This window comes from Euprymna scolopes, chromosome 39, assembly GCF_053919585.1.
Source record: "Euprymna scolopes isolate OS-2025 chromosome 39, ASM5391958v1, whole genome shotgun sequence".
Classification (NCBI taxonomy): Eukaryota; Metazoa; Mollusca; class Cephalopoda; order Sepiida; family Sepiolidae; genus Euprymna; species Euprymna scolopes.
In genome coordinates, this window is record NC_136520.1 from 77,322,013 (window position 1) to 77,338,986 (window position 16,974).

The 16,974-nt window shown below is 33.4% G+C and overlaps 1 protein-coding gene across 1 annotated transcript in view; it reads right to left on the minus strand.

The window, feature by feature from the left end:
- LOC145263885 (SNF2 related chromatin remodeling annealing helicase 1-like) overlaps positions 1-16,974 on the minus strand; it is a 69,534-nt gene that overhangs the window by 33,475 nt on the left and 19,085 nt on the right. Inside the window, exons 4-9 of the mRNA XM_080120965.1 lie at positions 12,176-12,359; positions 9,762-9,912; positions 6,972-7,133; positions 4,811-4,876; positions 2,098-2,235; positions 127-206 (exon numbers count right to left, since the gene is read on the minus strand). Of these exons, the coding sequence (XP_079977091.1) occupies positions 127-206; positions 2,098-2,235; positions 4,811-4,876; positions 6,972-7,133; positions 9,762-9,912; positions 12,176-12,359 (781 nt within the window). The remainder of the gene's footprint in view (positions 1-126; positions 207-2,097; positions 2,236-4,810; positions 4,877-6,971; positions 7,134-9,761; positions 9,913-12,175; positions 12,360-16,974) is intronic.

A 16,974-nucleotide genomic window follows, 5' to 3' on the forward strand; every position in this document is an offset into this window, starting at 1 on the left:
TATTACAATAAAATAGATTCCAAATTATTACTGATGGTTTGGTATTTTTAGACTGGGCTCGTGTTTAGGTGAAATGGATCAACTTTTATGCTTATTAGATTATCTTCAATAAAAATTCATAAGAACCTAATCATAATTCGTTCTTCCATGAGGATTTGCAGTTCAGCCATGTTGGATGATCCGGAAAAATCCCAGCCCCAGGCATTCTGGATTCACAGTTCAGGAAACAAAAGAGAAAACAAAAAAATTCATTCAAAAATGTTGCAAAAATTCTTTCTTTGAACATTTAATTAAAAAATTTTCAAATTGAGTGTGCATGTCGAAACGTTTTTGATATTTTAATTCATGGAAATTTGGCATTTATTATTATAAAGCCATTTCTCTGTTGATTATTATATTGTACCCAATACATTGTAAGTATTTCAAAAGTAGAAAAGAAAAATACTTAGGTGCCATCAGCTAGTATCGAAACCAAAACATTTAACACTCCAGTTTTAGTCATTACTATTTGAGCTATCATCAGATGGTGGAAAAGAAAGAAGAGAAAAAAAAAGGAAATAAAGAAAATTTTTTAATTGTGTTCAATACTTGTAGCGGTCAATACAAAAACAGGATTGCTAACGTTTTTAAGCAAACGTCTATGAGACTGCCCCCCCCCTCTAAATTCCACAATTTTCAATTTTTTTTTGGTTAATCTCATCGATTACAGACTTATCTTTTCAAATCAAAAAAAAAAAATTTTTATGATGTTTATCGCTGGGTATCAGTTTTCAATTGTTGTATTAAATTGAACACCGCTTTGTAACTATCATCAAGAAAAAAAAATACCGATTCTCTCATGTGACCGATGAATATTCCAATCTAAAAAACGGGTTACAAAAGGAAAAAATATGTGACTATAGTCATTTAAAATATTGTTGTATTCAAACCAATGTAATTTAAACTAAAAAGAAATATTATTTATATCAAGTTCAAAAATTGTTTTATTGAAATATGTTTTTAATTTATTTTTATATAAATAAACTTTGTATTTAATCTTTCTTTGAAATGAATATTTTTGGAAATTTTTTTTTGATGCTGAAACAAAAAATTACTGTGATATTCGTTTTCAGCATACCCGAAAACATGTAAAGCTCATCATTTTAAAGATGAGTCTTGAGTTGGAAAGGACAGAGACAGGTAAATCTAGAGAGAGGAGGGGGTTTAGAAAGTTCCTTTCGATAACCCATTTTTTGGACGGGAATATTCAAAAGATCTCATCAGTAATTTATGCAAAATTATTCTTTGATCCTGTATAGGTAAAAGAGTTATCTGCTCCTAATAACAGGAAGTACTCGTGGAGTTATTTACCTTGATAACAAGTAAACGGGCAGTGATCTCCCCTGATAAAAGACAATCATTTTACACATATAGGCGCTTCAATATTATAATACGAAAAAGAAAATTGAATTTTAATTAAAAGAAAAAAATGGTACCTATGTAATTGCCATGTCACAAATAGTAACATATTCAAAAATTATGGAAAACGATAAGGTGAAAAATAATTTTTTGCGTAAAAATACGTTTGTAAAAGCTAGTGATTTGGTTTCAAAATCTACCGATTTGAATTGAAGTGTTAACAGGGGAGGTAATTAAGTTTTCAATTTTTTCACAAACTTAATCAGTTTATTTTTTTTATATATAAAAAAAATTCAAACAGTTAAAAAAGTAATTTTCTAAAAAAAATCACAAATTATGTCTATATGTTATGCTTATTTTTGTTTTTTGAATAAATTCTGTCTTTCAACTGAGTTACTTCCCCTTTTGCTAATATCATGTGACCGAATATGTTCGACCCAGCATGTAAATTTATCAAACTCTTTTTACTCTTATCAGAACTGTTTTTTATGAATAATTATTTTTCTACTTTATCGTTTTCCATAATTTTTGGATATGCTACTATTTATGACATGACAACTACACAGGTACCATATGTTTTACTTGAAATTCAATATTTTTTTTTGTTTGTATAATATAAAAGCACTCACATATGTATTATTTTTTCTTCAGCAATCCAGATTTGCAATTATTATATTATTAATATATAAAACCACTCACCTTTTTCCCATCGCAATATCGAACTCCAAAATCTAAGTAGCTAATTATACGTGGTGCAATAGCCACAATTTGGGTGTAAAGTTCCATTGGCCGTGATAAAGCAGGAGTACCCGACAGCAGTATAACACGAGAGGCAGCCTGTTAACAAAATTTGCAAAAACAGAAATTTTGAAAAATCTTTTTGGATTTAAAACGCTGGCATGTGTTGGACGCCTTTTAGAAATTAATTTCTGAACAAACTAATTTATCAAAGCCAAATCATCAATCAATTTCATTTTAAAGTAATTACATACCAATATACAATAAAGTGAGACTGGAAGTGATGACTTGTATAGCAATCAATTTTATTGGCAAAAAGAAATAGCAAAGTGCAGCAAGCCATATAAAAAGATAAAAAATATTGCAAGACGTCGTCGTTGTTGTCATCATCATCATCATCATCATGACGGGCTTTTTACCGGACCAATGTAACTCTTCCTCTCCAGAGTGTCCCGTCTTCCATCAGCTGCCTCAGATCTTCTGATTAACAGTTGGTGTTGTGTGCTATCTATCTGCTGGATGTACGTGGATCTAGGTCGTCCTTTGCTTGTGCGTCTGTGTCGTGGAGTCCATAGCAATACATCACTCACTAATTCATGCTTGCTCCTGGGACAATGACCAGCAAATCATAGGCGTCTCTCTCTGATGGTATTAGATATGGCAGGTAGGTTGCCATAAAGTTGCTGCTTTGTGGGATGATTTTGCTAAGATATATTTAATACTGTTCGTAGCATACGGGTGTATGTGTCGTCTAGTTTTCTTTCTAATCTTTCAGTAAGTGTCCAGGCTGTAGCACCATATACAAGGACAGACTCTACCACTGTCCTGAGGAACTGCCTTTTCAGTTTGTTAGTTAGTCCTGAAGTCCATACTGAACATAGCCCATCCAATGTGGCCCATGCTTTTGAGGTGCGAATTTTGATGTCTCTCTCTGTGGAAACTATGTTGCTGCTCAGATATGTAAATTCAGCAACTTCTTTCAGTGTTGTTCCAACCAGAGCCCGGATCTCTCCTTCCACATTGAAAGTCAAAAACTGTCTTATCTACATTAATGTGGGGACCAATATCATTTGCGGACTTTTCTAGCTTGTTTTTTTTTTTTTTTTTTTTACATGGGGGTCACCACTTATCAAGGCCCGAAGGCTACTCAGGGATAAGGGTTATTGTGTGTACAGTAATCAATGAGATAGTATTGTAGTAATCATTAGTATTGGGGGTTTTGATAGAGTGTCTTACTTAAGGGGGCGGTTTGTCAGGAGTTTGTTTATGTTGGACTTGAAGACGTCCAAGTTGTAGTCAGGTGGGAAACAGGCAAGTGGCAGAGAGTTCATGGAATCCACGTTTCGATTTCGGCACAGATAAAGAGTAGGGGAAATTTTTCACAGTGGATTCAGCTAGACGGGTGTTTTTCGTGAAAGATTGGCGAGGGGGGACCAGAGATTGGAGTTCAGACGAGCACCTGCCATGGAAATAACGATAAAACAAGGATGCCGCCTCTGGGCATCTTCATTAAACTTGGAGTGGTTCTGGAACTATTGCTTTATAAATGAACTTTCTTGAGGAACAGTGTGCAGCTGAACCAGCAGAGTCTCCCTCTTCTTTTTTTTTTTACATGGAGGTCACCACTTATCAAGGCCCGCAAGCCACTCGGGGATAAGGGTTATTGCGTGTATAGTAATCAATGGGATAGTATCGTAGTACTCGTTAATATTGGAGAGTTGATAAAGCGTCTTACTTAAGGAGGGGGCGGTTCATCAGGAATTTATTTATGTTGGACTTGAAGACATCCAAGTTGTAGTCAGGTGGGAAATAGGCAAACGGAACAGAGTTCTACAGGCGTGCAGTTCTAAGAAAGAAGCTTTGTTCATGGAATCAACGCCTTGATTTAGGCACAGATAAAGAGTGGAGAAAATTAATGACAGTGGTTTCAGCTATCTTTAAAAGAGATTGGTTGAGTTATGTAAAACGAGATGATATTGCAAGATATCTGCATGGACACGTGGCGTAGCGAATAAAGTACTTATACTCTTCTGAAGATTGAAGGTTCAATCCTCAGTGCAAACAACACTCAAAATACAATTACTTAGGACTTCTACTCTGTCTTAGATATTTGAAACGAGAGCATGCTACTCCCGTGAATTAAATAAAGTGTTTCATTCAAAATTCTGTGCAGATTGGAGGTTACATCAAAATGTTGTAAACCTGATCTGAGTTGAGATGACATTCACCCAGGATGGGTTGAACTGGCTTCTCCCATAGAATGCATAGTGTCTCGCACAACCATGCACAATAGTCTGCAGCCACCAAGATAAATAGCCAATCCTGTCACCAGCTGTTGACTGGAGCAAGGTTCGATGTCAGATCCAGCTGGTCCCTTCCAGCCATCTACACTAACCAACCTTGGAGGAGTTCTGGAACTATTGCTTTGTGGATGAACTCTCATGGGGTACAGTGCAGCAGAATGAGCAGAGTGTCTTTTTAAAAGGGATTGGTTGAGGGGGGAGGGTGATCCTGCATTGCGTCCTGATTTGAGTTTTGGAGATAAAATGGTGCCAGCAGACCTGCAGAATTCAACAGAAGTAATATAGGTTGAACACTTCCAGCCTTTTGAGATCCGTAGATCTCATTGGCCAGATTTGTATTGTTGAATAGTCAAAGAAAGAGAAATTCTTACCTGTAAAAGTGGAATTGCAGCATTTGTTCTGGCACTTTTGTAATTTTTCAAAAAGTGTGATTCATCCTAAATGAGAAACAAATAAAATATTAAAGACAACTTTAATTTATCCCTATAAAATGTTTCATCAACTATAGGTTGGTCATTTACTTGAAACGTTAATCGGTTTGTATATACCAATCATAATAGGTTAAAAAAAATTTTTTTCCAGAAAGTTTTAAAAAGTCCAAGCTCAATGAATGTCTTTCTAGGATCCAAGAGCATATATAGCGTAATATAATAGTTCTCAAAATTCTGAAGATCAAGTTTTCTCAGCTGGTAATTTATTTGCTTTTCAAAAGGTTACCATTACAATATTGTTTTAATCGTAACTAACAAGTCAGCAAAATTATGTCTTTGCTGCATTTTTAGTCACTTACTCATCAGAAGATCACCTTAAAAACATAGAAAAAACAGACAAACTCTGCCATTTTTTTCTTGTTGCAAGAATTAAAATTTTATATTATTCATCTTCATTATATATATATTACTTGCTACCTTTGTCCCAGCACTGTCGAGGAAAGGAGATTCCACGGCCAAAATTTTTGTTGAAGAAAAGTGCGTGCTTGTTTAGGTTTGCAATAAAAATTTAAAGAAAGAAAATTTAAATGATTCTTAATTTTATGAAGGAAATAAAACGAATATGGATTGTTTTTGTCAAGAGGAGTTTGACTTTGTCAGTCATCGAAGCATTCCACTGGGCTTACTAGGAGATGATGTAAGGACTAGAGAGAAAGTGTTGTTAATCCCTAAGAGAAACATCTTTTTTTTTTTTTTATGCAGTGGTCACCACTTAGCAAGGCCGGGAAGCCACTCAGGGATAAGGGTTATTGCAAGTACTTTACGTTAGTGTGGAGATTTGATGAAGTGTTTACTTAAGGGGGCGGTTCATTAGGAATTTGTTAACGTTGGGCTTGAAGACATCCAAGTTGTAGTCAGGTGGGAAGCAGGCAGACGGAACAGAGTTCCACATGCGTGCAGTTCTAAGAAAGAAGCTTTGTTCATGGAATCCACGTTTTGATTTAGGCACAGATAAAGAGTGGGGGAAATTTTTCATAGTGGATTCAGCTAGACGGGTGTTTTTCGTGAAAGATTGGTGAGGGGGGACCAGAGATTGGAGTTCAGACGAGCACCTGCCATAGAAATAACGATAAAACAAGGATAGGCTCGCAACGTCTCTTCTGTGGGAGAGAGGTTGCAGGATAGAGAAAAGGCCATCCCCCACTAAGCCACGAAGTCTATTTTGTACTCTGTCAAGGCAGGATAAGCTGTTTTTAGCAGCTTCTGCCCAGATATGGCAGCAGTATTCCATCCTTGGACGTATTTGGCTTTTATATAGATAGAGAATTGCATCAGTAGTGAGATATCTTCTGGAGCGGTAGAAGGATCCCACCATCTTTCCAGTGACCTTGGCAACAGACTTGATGTACGTGTTCCATTTCAGATCAGGAGTAAAGATCAAACCCAGAAGCTTGTCAAAACACGGGGCCTCTCCCAGACGAGAGCCATCCATCTCAATTGATGCCAGATGGGGATCAGAGCATTGATGATGTAAGGATAGGAGTTTGGTTTCAGATGCATTAAAGGTAACCAGCCACGTCTGACTGAAAATGAGAATAAACAAGGAAAACCAGAAGTGAAATGTTTTCTTGCAGTGTCCAAGAGAGGAAGGGAGTAACAATCTATATATAAACAATGGAATTGATTTGGTCACAAAGAAAAGATATGTTTTAATATATAAACCAGAAATACAAGTCAGAGAGCTGTTCACGAGAGGAGGCTGACTTTGTCACTTGTGGAAGCTACTAAGAGACGATAAAAGGACTAAAGAAAGAGAAAGCGCTGTAACTCCCCGAGGGAAACACCCAACTGTGAAAAAGAGAATAAACGAGGAAAACCAAAAAGAAGTCCTGTTGTTACTGCTTCACAGTGAAATGTTTTCTTGCAGCGTCCACAAGAGAGGAAGGGAGCCAGAAACTAAGGTTAATAGTCCGTTATCAAATGGCCTTTGTGTGTTTATGCGTCATGTTTGTTGAAACCGTCCCGAACAAATTACTGTTACCTTGTCCATGTTATGCGAACTCTGTTTGAACATGTGTAAACACACACACCCACAACTTACCATGATGATGACCCGGAACCTCTTGGTCAGCAATTCTTTCTTTAGTTTTGTCATTAAATCGTAACTAAGAATAATGACCAAACCACTGGTACAATTGTCCTTGGATTTTAAGACGACATTGATGGCTTCAGGGTTCAGACTTGGCACCCAACGACGGAATTGCTAAGAAGCAAAAAGAATAATTAAAAAGTTATAAACAAAAAATTGAGGACATTGCCAAGGCTGCTGCGATGAAAGTGAGCTCTCCTAACTGTGCTAGAAGGTTACTCACAGGGATACTCTCAGGTGTGAGTAGTCTTCTAGCACGATAGAGGGAACCCACCTTCTTTGCAGCAGCTATCGCAATGAGCTAAGAGTATTTGTTCCAGCTCATATTGCCTGCGAATGTTAAGCTGAGTTTCTTTATGAAAAAGAAGCTCGTTTCTATAGCACTAGGTGTGTCAGAAATTTCGTGAAAAATATTGAATAATTCCACCCCGTCTTTCCAAGCTTATAACTCCTCGAAAAATGTAATTCAAGCCCTAATTTTTTTTTTTTTTTCAATTAAAGGAGCAAGGACCAAGGTTTCATTAAAAAGAAACAAAAACAGACCGCATAGTTTTTTTTTTAAAAAGGTTTTAGATTTTGGAGAAATTACGAGATTTTATATTTTATTCGCAGTTTCGTGTTAGGAGTGTCAAAAATTCCTACAAAAATTCTGATATACATATTTTCTGCATTGCATTAAGTTTTTTTTACTTTTCTTTATTTTCGTTATTTGTTGTTTAAGTGCATCAATTTTTTTATTTTCTGTATTATTCTTGTATTTGTTTCTACTTTGCTTATGACGTATTTTATCTTTATTTATTTACTAGAGACCCGGCGTTCCTCGGGATTGAATCAGGATACACAATTCCAATATTTTTATTGTCATCAGAATCGATGAAATCGTCCATTTGTCAATCGAATCGATTGATTGTCTGCTCTAATTGCGGAATTCACCGCGATGAAACTGGATGAAACTTCACATCCCTCAATGCAGTGACATAGTCCACAATACATTGTAGTCTATATTGCACTGTAGAGAATCTGCTGTTGATTATATAAAATTATTTTTATATAATGACTTGATGAAATGACAACAACGAAAAGAAGCAACAAAAAAAAAAAGAGATCCCGTATAAATGAATTTATTTTGTTATCGTAAATGTTACAATGAATCTATAGTTTAAAATTATTTAGGTACTTGTACAGTTTAATCAAGACATTAAAAAATGAAAATATCGAAAAAAGGTTATATTGTACGTATCCGTTTTGGACTGAATATCTCCGAAAAAAAATTTCATTTAATTTGATCGAGTAGTTTTTTTTTTTACTGCAGAAAAACACGTTTTTATGAGAGCGCGTTGAAGTCAGCCATTATGAAATTTGTTAAACATGCCATGGGGGGTTACTCCATGTAAAGCGCCGACACTCCCTCTCCATCTTTAATACTAGCTTTTCTTCCTAAAAATCGAACCTTTTGCTCGATATCATAACAAATTGTGTTTTCGCTGAAAAAAAACCCCTACTTGATGAAATTAAGTGAAATTTTTTTTTTTCAGAGAACTTCGTTCTATAACAAATACGTACAATATAATCTTTTTTTAATATTTTCGAATCGATTGATTGCCTGCTCTAATTGCGGAATTCACCGCGATGAAACTGGATGAAACTTCACATCCCTCAATGCAGTGACTTAGTCCACAATACTGTAGAGAATCTGCTGTTGATTATATAAAATTATTTTTATATAATGACTTGATGAAATGACAACAACGAAAAGAAGCAACAAAAAAAAAAAGAGATCCCGTATAAATGAATTTATTTTGTCATCGTAAATGTTACAATGAATCTATAGTTTAAAATTATTTAGGTACTTATCATGATTAAACTGTACAAGTACCGTTATTTATTTTAAGACAATTAAAATTGGAAATTGTGGAAATTCTTAAATAAGAATAAAAATGCTCGGTAATGTTGCTGAATAGGGTTTGTGGGTGATATGGGGGATTACATCTGTTTTTTTTTATTTTCAACATTATTACATGAGGAGTTATTCCATTTCACTCAATTTTAGTTTTTGATCGCAAGGTCAAGGCTGCTACTTGGGCTACAAAATTCCAGGTGGCAGCCATATTAAATTTATTCATTCAATGTTTACAATTTTTAATCAAACATTTCTCGAGTTTCGATGGATAAAATAAATTAACTTTTTACTTGAAAATGACTCCTCATGTAATAATGTTTAAGATAAGAAACGCTTTTAATGCCTCGATGCCTCCGTTCAGTCTCGAAAGACAAAGGATACCCCCTGTAGGGGGCAGCTGCGTGTATATTTGTGAGGCAAGGGTTGCACAATCCCTCCACCACACCACTCCTGAATCTACACTGCTTGAGTCCCGTGGCAAGGAGAAGTCCAGGATGACTGGAAACAATGCCGAGATAAGCAGAGAGTACACAGTACTTGGAAGTCTCAAACAGTCACCCATCTGGTGCAGGCCAGGCTCATCAGTGCTTAACTTTGGTGATCTGACAGGAACCGGTGTGTCAACGTGATTATGCCGTATATACTTTTAATGCTTACACTAACTTATTTTCTCATATCATTCACAAACATTATTTAGCGATATTACTAAATAGTCATGTGAAAAAAGATCAAAATATATTAGCCTTTATTCATTCCAGGACAATGCCAGATAACCCTGCTATTAAAAAGTATTGCATTAGTACACTGATTAGAAATAGTGAAATGTAACGAGAAAATCTTACCTGCGCCCAATCAAATCGAACCGAAGATGGAACAACAACAAGTACAGGCCATTCTTCTCGATAATAACAAGCCAATGCGATGGCCTGAAGCGTCTTTCCGAGACCCATGTCATCAGCCAAGAGAATCCGTCCTTTTCGATGAATTCCCATGCTGGAATAAAACAAAAAAATTCCAATCAACAAAACAATTATGTTTCCAAAGTTTTGAGATAATTGGGTTATTGAAAATGCTGCTCTTATCTTGAGTGTTATTTGCATGACATTTTGGCTGTTGTAACCTCTGACCTTCTTTGGGTGTACCTTGTTGAAAATTTTTAGTGGCAAATCTGCATGGAATTTCAAACAGAACCTTTCATTTAATCTATGAAGGGCTGAAGGTTCAATGCTAAGTGTTGGCAATTATCAGAATATAATTGTGAATTATGACTTCTGTAACAGAGCGTAAACGTGTGTATGCAAATGCTAAGTTGTGTGTGAAGAAAAAGGCTATAAAAAGAATGTGTGCAGAGACGAACAATCATGTTTAGCACGTTCGAGAGTACATTTGAAACAATGTTTGAGAGAACAGAGGTCAGAGAGAAGGAGCACAATCACGGTTTATTCAGGAAAGTACCCAGAAATAAATGTTGTTGTTAAAAGAAAAGGAATCCAGTTATTACTTGTATTATGTTCCTTGTAACGCACCCTGAAATGGCTACATGTTATCGTGTGTATAAACGTGCGTACTATGCTACACTTCTACCTGGTTATCTATCTATATATATAAATGCCAAAATGTGTGTGTGTGTGTGTGCAGTTTTTTTGTATGTCCAGCAAAGGTTCTTTTTGCGGGAGTTCTCGGGGGGGGGGGGGAGGGATGTTTACTATGTCTTAAAACTTTTTATATACTTCTTAGATGATAATATCTACGATTTACAAAACGTCGTAAATATCTTTTATTTCAGCGACTTTTATCTTACAAAATTCACGCTGTGAATTTGTTTTCTTTACTACTGCTACTGCTCTGGCATGATATTTGACTCAGAAAACCATACGTTGACGTTCAACCACTGGCGTCATCAGATTATTAAACTCAAGGCTTCGGGTTCGAGCCTACCTACCCCCCTCCCAAAACTTTTTGGTTTTTGTTTTTCCCAACATGTTCATTTTTTTTTCATTTTTTTTACGTTCCTTCGTTATATTTTTGCGTTGGTTTTTCCGATTTTTTAAAGTTTAATGCCGTTTTTTTTAATAATATTTAAACAGTTATTACTTACCCCCCCCCCCCAACTCCAAACACCCGGGCAACGCCGGAACCCCCGCTAGTCTAATATATGTATAGAAAATGTGTGTTAGTTTGTGTGTGTGTGTGTGTGTGTGTATGTTTGCCAAAAACTTTTGACATATGTATTGGACCGTAACAAAATTAGTATCGTTAGAAAGATCAATCTCTTGGATGAAAAATATCTAAATATTGGCCAAAAAGATTCTAATTTTTTGCATCAACATTAGTGCAAGTCATATGCAATCTCAATGTACATTTAAAAAAACGTTATTTTGATCCGTCATGATGTCATAAGTCCTCGTGGCCGTGGCAGCTAGCGTGGTAGCTTTTTTCACCCCCTTTTCCTCTTCTGCATTACAAGTTTGAGCCTGCCTGCTGTGGCTAAACTTTTTTTTTGCACTCATACGGGTACTCGCTGATATTCTGATTGAAACAAAAGTTTTCTTTTTCTGGGGATTGCTCAATAGCCTTAGTATACCATCTCTGTCTACCTGGGCAACGCCGGATATCCATGTTAGTCTTTTATATAAATCTCAGCCGTTTGTGTGTGTGTGTTTGTGTGTCCGCTAAAAACTTTTGTCATCTGCATCGAACTGGCATAAACATGGTACCCTTAGAAAGAGCAATCTCTCCGACACATCCTAATAAAATCTCAGCAAATCATTCCTTCTTAAAAAAAAAAACAGATTTATTAGATATGGAGATACAGCTTAGTGGTAGAGCATTCGACTACAGATTGAATAAAAGAAGAGTTACCATTTAAAATCACTGCAAATCATTTCTTCGGTTGCATATTTTAAAACTAAACATTAATCAGAAGTGATTTTCCAGGGTCATACTTCATCAACTCCAAATATCAGCTGACGTTATATTGTAAACAAACACAGACGGAATTTGATGAATGACATTATTATTTCAAATATTTTTTTGCAAATTAGTCCACCAGGCAAATTATTCCTCGTAATATATAATATTCAATAGAGGATTGATTCTATAATAATACATACGCGATCTGCATAAATTAAAATGTCATGTTTAAGTGTATTGTACGACTGGGCAGCTAGTATCTAAATAAACACAGAATTCAGAATAAGCCTCAAAAAATGTGTAATTGATGATAGTAATATGTTGCGACGGAAGGTTTACTCACAAGACACTTTCTTTCTGAAAACTCATAAGCGTCTCGACAAGGCACGGGTCAAGAAGCGAAAGGTCAGCCTTTGGAATTTGGGAGACAGTCGGCCGTCCAGCAATGGCATCTGAAAATGTTTTGAGGATCATCTTCGGCAGTGGAATGATTAGCACATCTGGTTGAAGACCTCGGGCTTGATTCACTAAAAAAATTAAAAAACAAAAAAATATTAAGATTCGTACATGCATACACCAATGAAAATGCAGCCCCCAAATGTGACTGCAAAATGTTGTTCACTACCCCCCCTACCCTAAAAAAAAAAAAAACTCCAAAAAAGGTGGCATCTACGAAGTTCCTCAAATAAGTTTTCAGACTTTTTTTTTTTTTTTAACACAGTGGTCACCACTTATCAAGGCCCGGAAGCCACTCAGGGATAAGGGTTATTGCAAGTACAGTACGTTAGTGTGGAGATTTAATGAAGTGTTTACTTAAGGGGGCAGTTCATTAGGAATATATATATTAATTTATTTTTATTTCAGACTTTTATTCTCATCTTTATTAGTTATAAAATCAAAGAATCCAACCTTGATCGCCCTTCGGGGCCCGTGGCGCAGTTGATAGAGACGTTGAATCTCTACAGTTCCAGATGAACATTGTCTGAATATTGCGGTTTCAATCCCACCCAAAAGCGTGCCAGAGGTTTACTTGGCCAAAATGTGGTGAGACGACAACAACTATGGATGGCAGTGATGGCTGAGAATGCAGTTAGGAGATTCAAAGTTCCTATCCGTCGCGGTTACCGCCTGACGAAGGCCAGAGGAATAGTTGGCCGAAACGTTGTGAATAAAACAAACCAATAAAAAAGATAAAAAACAACAACTAATAAAGATGAGACTAGTAGTCCGAAATAAAAATAAATTGATATATATAATGCTCATCTCAAAAATGAATTCCAATTAAGGAATAATGTATATATAAGCTCAATATTATTTAAATATAACAACAGAGCATATATAAAAAATATATAAACACCTGGAAGGCCCCATGGAAATTGTTTCATAACGACAGCCTTCAAGGTTTTTGTTGAGCTTAGGGAATGATCAAAAGTCACAGGAAGCAAGGTCTGTGCTATAAGAGGGTGAAGAACTGACTTGGTGAATTGGTGCATTGTCTTGGTGGAAATTCCACTGACCAGAGTGCTGCTAGCGCTCTAATGCAACCAAATGAACTGATGAACGAATTGGGAGCAATTTTACCCCTATAATGCTCCCTAGGGTATCAACCAGTTATCTTGGAAAATTTGTTCTGGCAAAAATATACTTTCACCATGACTAATGTTTGTGCAAATTTAAAAAAAAAATCAAAAGCATGGTCATTTAAAAAAATGTGAACAAATGAATGGACGAACAATTTTGCGGCAAATTTACCCCTATAATGCCCTCTAGGGGGAACAACCAAAATTATCCCGGAAAATCTGTTCTGGCAAAAATTTACTTTTACCACAACTAATGTTTGTGCAAATTTAAAAAAAAAAGATTCAAGGCATGGTTATTGAGAAAATGAATGTACGAACGGGAGTGAATTACTAGGTCCAATCCCTCCTTTATCAGTGTCGGGAGACCAATTACAGAGAGCACTGGCCTTTTACCACCCAAACCACAGGGTATACTATGGTGGCCAATGTTAACATCTTGGCATTCAAAATGAAATACTTAAATACGTTTTTGCGAACATGAATCCCTTGAATTAATAAAAACAAATAAAAATATTCTAATCCAATCAAATGAATTTCTCTAAATTTCTAAAAATTGACATTTTTGATCCACCTTGAATACATAAAGAGGCAGATTTTTCTTCGATAAACCAGTTGACCTGAAATCCATGGACAGGCATCCCTCCATTGGGTCTTGAGCCTGCTACCAGATCTCAACTCCTTCAACAATCGTACGCAAACATTAGAAAACACACAGATACACAATTCATCGACTCCTCCACTATCATCTACTTAAACTTACTGAAATATTCTAAACCTTTTTCACTGAACTTTCATTCTAGTATGAAAACAAATGAACACTGACTTTTATTTATAACTTTAATAACATTTTAATGAAATATAATTTGTATATTTGGAAGTTTTGGTTATGGTTTTAGGCACGTGTAATGCACGACTCTTAAACAGGAAAACTCTGACTTCTTTGATATCTCAACAAAAGAATTTCCCTTGTTTTACAAGAACTCTAACAATCTATGTCTTTTTGCTATTGCTGTAAACTCCCATTTTTCACCCATATGTAAAATATCTTTTGTGTCTGTATGCCTCTGAACTCATTATTTTGATTTTGTTGATCGTATAACATGTTTCTTCTTGTTATCTACCTGTGTATTTAACTATTTGTGTATTTGTTTATTTGTGTATTTATCTATTTGTGTATTTATCTATTTGTGTATTTAACTATTTGTGTATTTGTTTATTTGTGTATTTAACTATTTGTGCATTTAACTATTTGTGTATTTAACAATTTGTGTATTTGTTTATTTGTGTATTTGTCTATTTGTGTATTTAACTGTTTGTGTATTTATCTATTTGTGTATTTAACTATTTGTGTATTTAACAATTTGTGTATTTGTTTATTTGTGTATTTATCTATTTGTGTATTTATCTATTTGTGTATTTGTTTATTTGTGTATCTATCTATTTGTGTATTTAACTATTTGTGTATTTAACTATTTGTGCATTTAACTATTTGTGCATTTAACAATTTGTGTATTTGTCTATTTGTGTATTTAACTGTTTGTGTATTTAACTATTTGTGTATTTATCTATTTGTGTATTTAACTATTTGTGTATTTGTTTATTTGTGTATTTAACTATTTGTGTATTTAACTATTTGTGTATTTGTTTATTTGTGTATTTGTGCATTAAACTATTTGTGTATTTGTTTATTTGTGTATTTAACAATTTGTGCATTTAACTATTTGTGTATTAAACTATTTGTGTATTTATCTATTTTGTATTTGTTTATTTGTGTATTTAACTATTTGTGTATTTGTTTATTTGTGTATTTAACTATTTGTGTATTTAACTATTTGTGTATTTATCTATTTGTGTATTTGTTTATTTGTGTATTTACCTATTTGTGTATTTAACTATTTGTTTATTTGTGTATTAAACTATTTGTGTATTTTACTATTTGTGTATTTAACTATTTGTGTATTTAACTATTTGTGTATTTATCTATTTGTGTATTTATCTATTTGTGTATTTAACTATTTGTGTACTTAACAATTTGTGTATTTATCTATTTGTGTATTTAACTATTTGTGTATTTATCTATTTGTGTATTTAACAATTTGTGTATTTATCTATTTGTGTATTTAACTATTTGTGTATTTATGTATTTGTGTATTTATCTATTTGTGTATTTAACTATTTGTGTATTTAACAATTTGTGTATTTATCTATTTGTGTATTTAACTATTTGTGTATTTATCTATTTGTGTATTTAACAATTTGTGTATTTATCTATTTGTGTATTTATCTATTTGTGTATTTAACTATTTGTGTATTTAACTATTTGTGTATTTAACAATTTGTGTATTTAACAATTTGTGTATTTATGTATTTGTGTATTTATCTATTTGTGTATTTAACTATTTGTGTATTTAACTATTTGTGTATTTAACAATTTGTGCATTTAAGTATTTGTGTATTTAACTATTTGTGTATTTAACAATTTGTGTATTTAACTATTTGTGTATTTAACAATTTGTGTATTTAACAATTTGTGTATTTATGTATTTGTGTATTTATCTATTTGTGTATTTATCTATTTGTGTATTTAACTATTTGTGTATTTATCTATTTGTGTATTTAACAATTTGTGTATTTATCTATTTGTGTATTTAACTATTTGTGTATTTAACTATTTGTGTATTTAACTATCTGTGCATTTAACAATTTGTGTATTTATGTATTTGTGTATTTAACTATTTGTGTATTTAACAATTTGTGAATTTAACAATTTGTGTATTTATGTATTTGTGTATTTATCTATTTGTGTATTTAACTATTTGTGTATTTAACAATTTGTGTATTTAACAATTTGTGTATTTATGTATTTGTGTATTTAACTATTTGTGTATTTAACTATCTGTGCATTTAACAATTTGTGTATTTATCTATTTGTGTATTTATCTATTTGTGTATTTAACTATTTGTGTATTTAACAATTTGTGTATTTAACAATTTGTGTATTTATGTATTTGTGTATTTATCTATTTGTGTATTTAACTATTTGTGTATTTAACAATTTGTGTATTTAACAATTTGTGTATTTAACAATTTGTGTATTTATCTATTTGTGTATTTAACAATTTGTGTATTAATCTATTTGTTTATTTAACTATTTGTGTATTTATCTATTCGTGTATTTATCTATTTGTGTATTTGTTTATTTGTGTATTTGTTTATTTGTGTATTTATCTATTAGTGTATTTAACTATTTGTGTATTTAACTATTTGTGTATTTAACTATTTGTGTATTTATCCATTTGTGTATTTATCTATTTGTGTATTAAACTATTTGTGTATTTATCTATTTGTGTATTTATCTATTTGTGTATTTAACTATTTGTGTATTTAACTATTTGTGTATTACACTATTTGTGTATTACACTATTTGTGTATTTAACTATTTGTGTATTTATCTATTTGTGTATTTATCTATTTGTGTATTTAAGTATTTGTGTATTTATCTATTTGTGTATTTATCTATTTGTGTATTTATCTATTTGTGTATTTAACTATTTGTGTATTT